Genomic DNA, 12,902 nt, shown 5'->3' with positions numbered 1-12,902 from the left:
CCTTTTTTTAAAAAAAAGTTTTGAGAAGAGATTAATAATGTAAGAGAAGTGGTGCACCACATACATGTTCAGAGGGGGAGTTGCACCTACAGGATGTGGTGGACTCACATTAGAGAGCACAGCAGAATGTGTGGACTCACATTAGAGAGCAAGAGATGGAGGCTGAGGATGGCAGAGCTGGAGGAACAAACGTCATGGGCAGGAATATAACAGGTGACAAGGACCAAAATACAGTGAGGCAAAGTTGTGGGATGTTTTAAAAATCAGGGCCGGAAGTCTATACTAGAGGGGATGGGAAGCCAATTGTAGAGATTTGAGGAGGAGCCCCTTACATAGGCTAACCAACATATAAAAGGTGAATGTTTTTGACAGTGGAGCTTTGAACAGAGGTGAGAGGACTGAGGTGTGATGGAAGGTTGCTTGAACCAAATATTGGTTAGGGCAGTATTGCTGCCCTAACCCATATCTTTGGGAAAGAAATTAACATGAGCATGTTTTTTACAAGTTAATTTTAGAATAGAGAGCACAAAGCTTCCACTATTTGAATATGTGCACATATAACTCTACACTGGACAGAGGAAATGTAGTGTGCATCTGTGATTTGAATGCTTCTTTTTGCCCTGGAGAAGTGCAGCAATAACCCTCTACTGTACTTCTTACACTTTCAAAACACTGGGGAAAATGAGCATTTCTTTAGCACACCTCTGTAAAGTGTCTGCATAAGTGTTATCTGAACAAGAATTACCAGTATTCAGCTGTGTTCCCAGGAGACTTCTTTAAGAAGGAAAAGAGCTGAATGCCCATGTCAGCCACAGAGGAGATCTACAGAATAATTTACAAGTTGAAGAGTGTAGCTGCAGTTGAGTATGTTGCAGGTCTGGGATTTGGTAACTAAGCGGCTCAGAGAAATATTATGTGATATTTTATACTGTAATCATAAGGATTTTATTGTGCTTCAGATAACATATCACAAGGGCCACTTCAGACCTTAATTTATTAGTTGGAATAGCTGATGTGAGAATCATTCACACCTCTGTTTGTCCAGTAATAAAGTCGTATCTGAATTACTGACGCATGGATCTGACCTGTAAGGGGATCCATATGTGCAATAATTTAATTCAGAACACAAATTTGCTGTAAGACAGATCTGTATGTCAGAGATGGGGGCATTAAGAAGAGGAAGGATTATGTCTTGTGCTTGTCATTCCCAATCATTTTAGCCATTGATTGTTCACCACTAGTGGGTTCATGGAAAACACCCTCATGAGAACCAAATAATCCATTTTTCTTATATCGCTGCTCTAGATGGCTAGAAAGTCTCCCTTGACTGGGCACTACAGAATGCCATTTTATACCTATACACAGTATTAGGGTGACCATATGAAAAGGAGGACAGGGCTCCTGTATCTTTAACAGTTGTATTGAAAAGGAAATTTCAGCAGGTGTCATTTGTATATATAGGGAATCTGGGGATTTTCCCTCTTCATCATAGCAGTTAAAGCTGCAGGTGCCCTGCCCTCTTTTAAATCTGGTCACTCTAGAATAGCTCCTGCTGTGATGAAGAGGGAATTTCACCAGGTTCTCCATATATACAAATGATACCTGATGAAATTCCCTGCTCTAGCCAACTGTTAAAGATACAGGAGCTCTGTCCTCCTTTTCATATGGTCACCCTACACAGTATAGTAACTGTTAAATGCTAGTAATCACAGTAGCTTTTCAATTGTATCAGTGCTCCATGGTATGTGTCTCAATCCCTCATCTGAAAGCGGTATGAATGATGAAAATTCTAGTAACGATTTAAATATTCATACTTGAGATCAAGGTTCTACGAAGTAAACGTTTTCCAGCCCACAAATAAAAGAGGTAATGAATGAATTGGGTAATAATTTTTCAGCATTAGCTTGGCAAACATACATGGTTTGGACTTACGTTGCTCTAAGTAGTTAATCATGTGATAATTTGCAAAAGGAAATGTGTTTCAGGTTTGTAAATGGCTACACTAATGCACTACTTTAGAAAGGCTTCCCCCATTACACATCGAACACATTTTTGAAATGTAGGTGCTGAATATAAAGGACTTGTAGGCCTCCATAAAAGGAGGTTACTGGTATAGGCTGTGTTTCTTGTGTCAACAGTTTTTGACAGCAGGACATCAACCTTAATGCTAAACCACATCTCCTGTTTTCGATTAGCACCTATGGGTCTTGCAGATATGATGACTCCAGGCGAGTCCAAGCTGCCCATTCATCTCAAACCAGATGGAAAAGAAGAAGGGCCTCCTCAGCCTGAGAGCAAAAAGGTACTTCCCTTGGGCGCATGTGGTGTCGGTTTGGCGCAGCAGAACTCTGCTATGTTGTCCTTTGTCCTTTGATTTGAGCTTGCCCTTTTCTGTTCTATCCTGCATGCTCTTTTCCATTCATGTGCAATCTCTTTTTTATGTTATTTTTTCCCCCTTCCCTTCATTGTGTGGATCTGAAAGTTACTAGTTCTTATGGCATTTAACTCATGGGGGTGGGGGGTGGGGCGAAGAAACCTCAGCAAAGTCTTACGTGGGAATTCAGCTTAGCTGCTGGGTGGGGAGAAACAGATCGTGATACTTGCAGCCATTTTTCTCTGTCTTCAGTTATAGCTTCCTTTTTTTGGCCGTTTCAGCAGCAGCAGCAGCATACTTTGCTTTCCTGCCTTATTTGATAAAAATAAGGTGAACAGCTTTCTTTTTGTTTATCTTTTTTTCTCTTTCTCTCATAAGGGGAAACCCATGCTTGACGCTCCATCTAGCTTGAAGGAAGCATGGTGGCATAGTGACTTCAGCCAAGCATCCAGCAAACTTTCCAAATTCTATTTAATGTTGTTTTAATACTTCTACGTATTATATATTTGTATGTGTATGTTTTTCTGTGTGTGTGTTCTCTTTCTCTTTCTCTCTCCCTCTCTCTTTCTCATTTTATATATTTTATATAGTTAAAAGAAAAAATTCGTCAGTCTGTTAAACTGGATGTATTTTTTTTTCATTTTTAATGAAGTTTGCCCTGCCTTTGTCCTTTTTTTTTATTCCTCTACCACAGGATAGCTACAGCTCTCAGGGTATTTCTCAGCCCCCAACCCCAGGCTACCTGCCAGCCCCTTCCCCAATGTCCCCAAGCTCTGCTAGCATCTCCTCCTTTCATGGAGATGAAAGTGATAGCATTGGCAGCCCAGGCTGGCCAAAGACTCCATCAAGCCCTGTAAGTGGCTCTGGCTTTTGTGTTTGTTTTTTTGTTCTGTTTTTTTGTACTTACTATATTTTAATGCTTGCTTGTTTGTTTTATAGAATCTTTTCCTCATTATTTATCCACTAAAGGATTTTCTTTCTTTGTAATGACAGAAGAGGCTAAATTCTGCCCTTAGTTATATATACATGTCCAGCTCATCATTCTTTTGACTCAGCTTTAGCTGGGAACTGAGCTTGCTTGGCTGAGGGCAAAATTTAGTTGAACCCTTTTTATTTATTTTCAAAGAGAGAATAAATTTGTGTGTATCACAGACGTTTGCTTTTCTTGTAATACAGCAGATGTTGTGAAGAAAACATATTTCTCATAATGCATCAGCTTACAGAGCATGCTAACTGTGTTGATAAAGACATTCTGCTTCAGTCACTGGGTCCAAACTCTTTGCAAAACTGATTTTTTCCCCACTTGGGTGTTAATTAGCATTACAATCCAAAAGATAAATTAATCTCTCTTACTTCAAGAATTATGAGATCCTATAGGGCCAAAACAGACATTATTTTAAATCCATATCTAGCAGCTACATCTTTCTTTTTTCATTTTTACCTAGAAGAGGTATAGGGCCCCTGATCCAGATTGGGGCCCTAGTATGGGGCAGATTGGGATTCCTGCTCCTGCTCTAGATTAAAAATGAAGAAGGCCTTCTGTATAGATACAGATTTAAAGCAATTTCTGTTTGGACCTTCAGTGTATGTTCATTGCATAGGTCAGTTCAATTGTATTTTCCAAATAGCCAATGTCATTGATTTTCGTAAAAAAAAAATAATTGTGAAGGATAAAGCATATTTCTACAGAAATGTACTTTTCAAATGGACAGTGTTCATCACTCTTGAAAAACCCCAATGTAGTCTTCAGACAGCAGTATAGCTAGATTTTAAATGCAGAATCTAAGAATGGTTTACTTAACCACTTCTATTACACTGTTACATAAGAAAATGAAATAGCCATCTTTTTAAGGAAATGGTGCTAACAGCATGAAAAATGGAAATGAAATATACTACAGTGTATTGACAAACTGATTTTCACAAGGACACTACAGTGTAATCCTAAACATGTCTACTCAGAAGTAAGCCCTACTGGGGTCAATGAGGCTTACCGTCAGATAAGTCTGTAGAGGATTGCAGATTTAATATTTCAAAGGGTAGGAAGGGAAACCAATGTACAAGGGGAATAAAGCATGACCACTAGTAAGATTTTTTTTGAAAAATCTGATTTCACTTGAATCAAATTATATATTATGAAAAACATATGGTTGCTCCAAAAACAGCAGCCTCGTGTCTAGTCCCCACCTAATATGCTATGCAATACAATGACTTACCCATATCCTGATTACTGTGAACCCACCACACTCTATATCATTGGTTGCCATTGACAGAGAAACATGGAACCTAATGACTTGAGGGCACGTGCACTAGATATTATTAGGGAGGGGACATAACTGTGGTCCACACCTAGCTGCTGTTTTTGTTGACAGTCACATGTTTACCATGATTACAAGTTTATCCCAGAATTAGTTGTCCTGAAAATATTTAGTATTAAGTCCAATTGTTTCACTAAGAATAGATTTTGAAGCTCAGTGGGCAAACTTAATACCAGTACAAAAAGCTAATGTACACGACCATAAGTAATATTTTAAATAAACACATTATGTTGTAGGTGATTTTCTGAGATCCTTACTCAAATCCCTTTGTGTTTGGTGTAGAAAGGAGCTGGAAAAAGATAGACATGCAGAAAATGACTTACAACTCTTAACCTAGATTTGAGGCCCAAAGGGCAATGACTTTGAGTCTCAGAAGGCATCTGGTGGTGTGCTCTCTAAGCTCAGAACTGGATGTATCTGAATGCCTGCCTACATGGACAATTCTGCAAACTGAACTTGTTTTGCATTTTTCTTAATATTTTACTTGTTTTTTCTTAAATGGGGCCAGGGAGACATTAAGTGCATAGACTGTCAATTCTTTCAAAGATTTCTGGAAATGCACTTCTTTTGAGTAGAAAATATGTATTCATGGATTCTTTAAGCTGTTATTCATTCCCAGGGGGCCTGTTAGAAATGCATGTTTTGTTTCCATGTAAATTGAAGAGAACCACTTCTATTATTATTATTATTATTATTATCATCATCATCATCATCATCATTGATAGAAGAGGTGGAAGAATTAACTTTTTCTTTTCAATTTAGAACAAACGTTCTTCAGATCAGATATAATTCTTGGAAATTAATCTAAAACTTTCACAGAATGGTGAGGTATCCAGGCTACCTTTCATCCCTGCCCTTTGTTTTCAATGAAAATTATTTAAATGAAACAAATTTCAGACTGGAGTGATAATCTCTATCCTACTATAGATATCCTTGGACTACCAAATGAAATTATTGTCAGGTTTTATTGATCACAGCAATTCTCAGATCTTGGATGACCAGGATAACAGCATATTATTTTTTACATCAACTCGCCGTACAAATATCAATAATCATATCCAGTGTCTGGCCAGATTTAAATACTGAAATAATTTCTAGCAGAAAATAAATTCTGTAGTTAGCATGGTTACAGTGATGCATCATTATATCTCTATATTATTAAGACTTTTAATTTGGATTTTTGTTGCAATTTGGAGAGGAAAAAGATGGGTACATCAATCCTAATTGTGGCAGGCAGGAAATCCACCACTTCTAAAACCTTGTTGGATCATGCAATTTGTCTTTCTTTTCTCCTGGTGGTTCTTATTTTTTCCCTCTCTGTCCCCATTGGTTTCTATTGGGGTGGTATTAACTATACCAGCTCCATGTTGGCATGGTTGAGTGTGCCAATCCTGGGGCCTCATAGGGGAATGAAGGGTCTTTGTATCCAAAGCAGCCTCCAACCTCCCCCCCCCCAGAGTGCCTACCCCCCACAGTAGATTAACTGAGGCCTCTGGGGCAGATATGCCACCACAGGGGCACATCTGTCTCATCCTACTCCCCTCCAGCCATCTTAACTGCAGGTTAGGATTGCTTCCATAGATCTTGAATTCCATAATTATTTATTGAGAGTTTTTCCAACTGGGTATGCAGTTATATTGTTATTACAATCAGTTTATATTTACGCTGTATCTGTATGAATAGATCAAATCAATATATACAAAAACCACCTTCCAAGTTTACATCATATTCTACCCCTACTATATACAGGTTTCCCCTCTATGCTCATCCTGCTTGTGACTATGAGGGTCATTTTTCTATTAATATATAAGTTACAGTCAATGTCTAAAGATGTTGAGGTATTCAACAATCACAAAGGATTATTAACAGTTCCTCATGTATCTGGTAAATGTCCAAATGTACAGAGATAGAGTAGTAAATGTGGGAAATCATATAATGGTTACCAGCAACTTTCCCTACTACAGCCATGGCTAGACCAGGCCTATACCCGGGATTGTCCCGGGATCATCCCTGTGCATCCAAATGACACACAGGGGATCCCGGGAACAGGCAGGGACGACCACTTTGGCATCCAACATATTTATATCAGTAAAGGTGCACTGTTTCCGAAGGGGGTATGTTTGTATTTGTCTCTACATGCATTCACTTGCAGAGATGTGTTGCATGTACACATGCAAAAATAGTTTATTACAGTGCAACTATCTAATGGCAAGATATTAATTGCATATTGAATGAGCAGGCAAAATTAGGATAATAAATGCAAAATTGTTGTACAAGTTGTGTTACATATGCAAATATAGAAATGCTGTATTCTCTACCAGCATACTTTTTCAGTTTTACATGCTTTCCGAAATATTGGATAAACAAATCAGATATGGAAATTTTATGAGTTGTTCATCTTCTGTCAGAAGTCTCTTGTTATCAATACTTTTGGTTATTCTATGCCAGCACAAGTAGTTAAATTACTTAAAAGGACTCACTGTATATCAACAAAACAATCTGTGGTTGCATTTATTATTTTTTACTTTTTAGTCCAGCGTTGATTGCTGAACCAACTTTAGTTCATAATTTATCCATTTTATGGTATAATAAATCCTAGATATGTAGAGTGTAAAACTTCCCTTTAAAGGACGTGTGTGTGAATCTGGCCACACATAGCTGCTGTAATTTGTGCTTGGCTGAGCAGCAGCATGTGCAAAATGTGAAATTTTGAATGCCTTTAGCTGTGGGGTGCAGACAGTAGAAAATCAAGCCCTTTATGGGAAGATTTTTTCCTTTTTCTTCTGAAAGTTAATATTTCAGTTTAGAAGAAAATTGCACCCACTTTGCTAAGCTTGACAGCCTGAAAGCTCCTGCAGTGAGAAGTCCTTCTTTACCTTCTGTAAATTGCAATGTTTTCAGATTATGTTGTCACTTTGTGGCTTGTTGCCATCTCATTGAAAAGTGACTTTCTTTATGTAGACAGTACGAGTGCCCAGCTAAGGAAAGACTGTAAACGACTTTCCCTTCTTTGATGATACAGCGTTTTAAGAAGTGTTTCACTGTATAAAATTGAAAAGCTTTGTTTGACCATTAAGTCTGAATGTTACTTGTAATAGGCAATTGGTATGGCAGCAGAGTGAAAAATTATTAAGGGCTGTATTAAACATAGATAATATTTGCTGCTATTATGCAGAATGTGACATCACAAGTGAGAAAATACAAAATTAATTAACAATACTGGCATTAGGTGCTATAACACATTGTTCAGGGACAATAAATAATTTGTTTGCTTCCTCCTCAGTTGCTATTCAAAGCCAATTCTAGATTCTAACTTGATATTGACATATTCTTTAACATCTGTGAAATATCTAGACCCTTTTGCATTTTTAAAAAATCATTTTCTGAAACAGTTACATAATTCTTTACAGCATATACTTGTTAAAGAAATAACATCCTCCTAAATTTAGTAAATACAGACATGGAAGAGGCAACACGGCATGCCTTGTGTCAGGATACACTCTCCCATTGCAACCCTCTGTTTTCATCTAGTAAACCCTAATCAACCCTCGTAATTAATATGCTAAAAGTACTTCAAAATGTGATAGACTGCATTACGTACAAGTAGTGAATAAATTAGAATTTCGATTATAAGGCAAAAAAAATCAGTGGCAGGGTGATTTAGTTAATTAAAATCAATGAACTCAATCCAGACAGACTTAAACATTTTAAAGTCCAGTTGATTTCAATGGGAGAATTTAAAGATCATTAAATCTCCTATGGACTCAATGGGATGAAGAAATTTTAACTCCGCCTAGATCATACCTAATAATATGTTCATTGAAAAAAATAACTGTGGAAATAAATCTGGCTCGTAATATCTAATGAACCTCCCATCAGCCAGATGATACACAGATGTTTGAGGATTTATGGAATGTATGTAAGCAGAGGCTTTCCACTGGAGGAAGAGAGTGCGCAAAGTTCTCCTCTGACTCCCCCTTCCCTTGGGGCCTGCAGGTGGAAGGAGGGATTGGAGAAAAGAGCTTCCCCATTTCTTTCCTCTAGTTCCAGCAGAACCCCTCCCAGCACAAGTCTGGATCCACGCTATGTTTTATAATAAACGCTTATGGAGTAGTTGAATCATAGAATAGTAGAATTGGAAGGGGCCTATAAGGCTATCAAGCCCAACCCCCTGCTCAGTGCAGGACAAATTGAAAAATCCACTTTGAGGATATATTTTTTTAAAATTAAATTATTTTTATTACAACTTTACACATAAAACCCTCTCAGGGTGGTACCTTGAGATATAGATGGCAGCCTATATTACAACAGAATGGTTCAGTCCTATTCTTCTGGAACACCTAGGAGCTAGGAACCCTGCCACTACCTATATTGTGATATTGCCAGTATTCAATCCCAAACTCACTACTGCCACAACAATCTATTGAGTGCCAGTGTTTGTCCACTAGTTCCCTTTGCAGAGATATTGCACATATTGCTCATATGGTATATTTGTATGCTGTAACACAGTATTAGATTATCAGGCTGCAACTGACATAACTGATATCAGTTCCTCCATAAGTATAATGCCATACGCTTACTATTTCCCATGCTAAATACACTATTTTCCAAGTTTTTTAAATCACTGGCTACAGAGACCTTTCTTGATGCAAAATCATATTCAGTTCCATAAGGTGAAGACAGGTTGCAATTTAAAGATCCTCTCATATATTGGCGATCAGCAGCTCCCCATGTGCTTCCTGGGACGTGCACCTCCTGGCCCTGAGTGGGGTGGGGCACCGCAATCGGTGAAAGGATTTCTTCCATGGCTTCAGTTTTAATTGTCAAGCTGTAGGAGAAATTGGGGCGGATGGAAGGATTTCTCCTGCAGCTTGACATTTAAGTCAAGCCGTGGGAGAAATCCTTGTACCGCCATCCCTGATTTCCACAAATGGGCTTTGGAACAGAAAGGGAAAAGGATTTCTCCCGAAGCTTGATTTTTAAAAGTCAAGCCGCGGGAGAAATCCTTCCCACTCCTGACGTGGACGTCCCAGGAAGCACGTGGGGAGCTGCTGATTGCGGCACCCCACCCAGGGATGGGACATGCACATCTTGGGAAGCAGAGCCGTGCAATGCAGCAGAAAGAGCGGGACTCCAGCTTGCCTGGGGAGGCATGTCACCAGGTACTGACTGCCTTGCGCTGACACATGTCTAGGGAGCCCCGCTGGGCAGGAGCGACAGCCGCTCTTGCCTTGCGACTTTGTAGGTATGTGAAATAGTCAACAGAGACTGCCACGTGACACAATAATCAACGATTGTGCAAATGGTCAACTCCATTGATTATTTGCGTTAGTTATTTTGGGGGAGTAACCAACCATGGTGTAGAAAAGGCTCGGCAGACGACACAATAGTCAACGGTTGACTATTTACTCAACTGTTGACTATCGTGTCAGCCGAACCCAGTCATTGAGTTGTCAGGTTTCCAAGATACAGAATGATTGTGACAGTCCATTTTATATTTGTAGAGTTCTGTTCATGGCAGGTTGCCACATACCTAAAATCAAATGCTATCAACAAGTTCTGTGTGTGTATGTGTATATATATATATATATGTATATATATATATATATATATATATATATATGATTTCATATAGCTAACAAAATTCATACCAAGCTAAAATCTAAACCCTTCTCTGCCATCTTATCACTCAGTCACAGTTTACCCCAGCTGCTAAAGGCTAGTCATAAGTAGGGAAGTCATACAATGAAAGAGCATTGGACTGTGGCAACTGCCTCTAACTGGCAAGCAGCTATTGCCAACTTCATCATGTGGACTTGACACATAGGTGGTCCAAAGAGACATCGGAGAAGAGCTAGTGTGTCCTGCATGTCCAATTCAGACTATCAAATCCTGTTTTAATAAGCCAGAATATATACGAGTTCCATGCACCTTCATGCACTCCCTTTGCTGCTGCTTTGCTTCTCCCTGTGCACAAGTGAGCATGGAAGCTGCAGTTAACCGTCGCATCCCATTACATGCCAACTCTGCTCCGCTTCCAGCTCCTGCCCCTCACCTGTCAGTTCCTCCTTCAACTCTCTCGGCGTTCCCTTCGGTCTCAGCTGATGAACTGTCTAAAACACTGCGCTCATCGAAGCCTTCCACTTGTTCCCGTGATCCGATTCCCTCTCGCGTCTTTATTAATCTTATCCCCGCTATCCTCCCGTCCTTGCTTCACATCATTAATTCTTCTCTGTCCTCTGGTTCATTTCCTTCTGCTTTTAAACATGCTACAGTCTCTCCCATTCTCAAAAAACCCACTCTTGATCGACTATCCCTGTCTAACTACCGACCTGTCTCCCTCCTGCCCTTTGTCTCAAAGATCCTGGAACGTCTGGTCTACTCTCGTTGTCTTGACTTTCTCTCTAATAACTCTGCTCTGGATCCCTTTCAATCTGGCTTCCGTCCTTTGCATTCCACTGAAACAGCCCTTACCAAGATCACCAATGATCTTCTTACTGCCAAGTCTAAAGGCCATTATTCTGTTCTTATTCTCCTTGATCTAACCGCAGCCTTTGACACGGTCGATCACGATCTTCTCTTAGATTCCCTCCATGACCTTGGACTCTGTGGCTCTGTCTATAACTGGTTTGCCTCCTATCTAGAGGGTCGCTCTTTCAGCGTGTCTGCTAACGGCAGCTCGTCCTCCTCTTTTCCCCTTTTAGTTGGGGTTCCTCAAGGCTCGGTGCTTGGCCCGTTGTTGTTCTCTCTATACATGCTGCCCTTGGGCAAGCTTATTCAATCTCACGGCCTCCAATATCACCTGTATGCCGATGATACACAATTATATCTTTCATCTCCAGAACTTTCTCCAGATGTTCACGATCGTATCTCAGCATGTCTTTCAGATATCTCAGCCTGGCTGCTTCATCGTCGTTTGAAACTTAACATGGCAAAGACTGAATTGCTTGTTTTTCCTCCTAAACCTTCTCCTCACCTCTCATTCTCTCTTACTGTCAACGATGTCACGCTTACTCCGGTCAAGGAAGCTCGTAGTCTTGGCTTTATATTTGACTCCTCGCTCTCCTTTACTTCTCACATCGAGGCAGTAGCTAAATCCTGTCGTTTCTTCCTATATAATATTGCCAGGATTCGACCATTTTTGTCTGTCTCTTCTGCCAAGACTCTCGTTCACGCACTGGTTATCTCTCGGCTGGACTACTGCAACCTTCTTCTCTCTGGCCTTCCTTCGTCTCACATCAGTCCGCTGGTCTCTGTCCACCACTCTGCCGCTAAGATCATCTTCCTGGCCCGCCGCTCTGACCATGTCACTCCACTTCTGAAATCTCTTCATTGGCTTCCAATTCACTCCAGAATCCAATATAAACTTCTCCTGCTAACCTTCAATGCTCTTCACGGTCTAGCTCCTGCCTATCTCTCCTCTCTCATCTCACACTATCGCCCCGCTCGGGCTCTCCGCTCCTCTGATGCCATGCTTCTCGCCTGCCCAAGGACCTCCACTTCCCTTACTCGGCTTCGTCCTTTTTCTTCTGCTGCCCCTCACGCCTGGAACGCTCTTCCAGAACACTTGAGAACTACAAACTCAATCACTGCTTTTAAAACTCAGCTAAAAACTTTTCTTTTCCCTATAGCCTTCAAATATTGAGTTTGTTCTGACTCTATACTGTTAGCTTCACCCTACCCGGTGCCTGTTTACACTTCCCTGTGCCTGTTTGCATTCTCCTTCCCTCTTTATTGTTTACTACAACTTATTAGATTGTAAGCCTATGCGGCAGGGTCTTGCTATTTACTGTGTTATCTGTACAGCACCATGTACATTGATGGTGCTATATAAATAAATAATAATAATAATAATAATAATAACCAAAAACTATGGTTAATGGTAATGGGAAGCTATCGTTATCTGCGGCTTCCTGATTTGCTTCACCACTTAGGGGTACATGCAGAGCTCATGCATATGCTGTTTTATTAAGCTAGGATTTGATAATCTGAACCCATCCTATGAATGACTCATATCAGCAGCTGCTTCATAAACAAAAATATGCATCTTTTAAAGTGTTCTGTTTTTATTTTATTTTATCTTGTACACTGCTCCAGAATTTTCAATGGGGAGCGGTATATAAATATTGTAAATAAAATAAATAAATATATGAATTGAACTCAAGGACTATAGGGAAACTGTTTAATCTACTCCTGGCAACTCACTTCCATTA

General features: G+C 39.8%; 1 protein-coding gene across 5 annotated transcripts in view; it reads left to right on the top strand.

Annotated features, from left to right (window-relative positions):
- Positions 1 to 12,902, top strand: part of ARID1B (AT-rich interaction domain 1B) — a 433,853-nt gene that overhangs the window by 387,102 nt on the left and 33,849 nt on the right. For 3 of the 5 annotated variants that reach the window (XM_063124512.1, XM_063124510.1, XM_063124509.1), the window contains 2 exons: positions 2,196 to 2,302; positions 3,069 to 3,227. In XM_063124512.1, the coding sequence (XP_062980582.1) occupies positions 2,196 to 2,302; positions 3,069 to 3,227 (266 nt within the window). The remainder of the gene's footprint in view (positions 1 to 2,195; positions 2,303 to 3,068; positions 3,228 to 12,902) is intronic. The other 2 variants (XM_063124513.1, XM_063124511.1) reach the window with 1 other exon arrangement.

The sequence above is a fragment of the Elgaria multicarinata genome, chromosome 4 (assembly GCF_023053635.1).
Source record: "Elgaria multicarinata webbii isolate HBS135686 ecotype San Diego chromosome 4, rElgMul1.1.pri, whole genome shotgun sequence".
NCBI classification, from domain to species: Eukaryota; Metazoa; Chordata; class Lepidosauria; order Squamata; family Anguidae; genus Elgaria; species Elgaria multicarinata.
The sequence above is the reverse complement of the archived record's forward strand: the minus strand, read 5'-3'. Positions and strand labels throughout refer to the sequence as shown.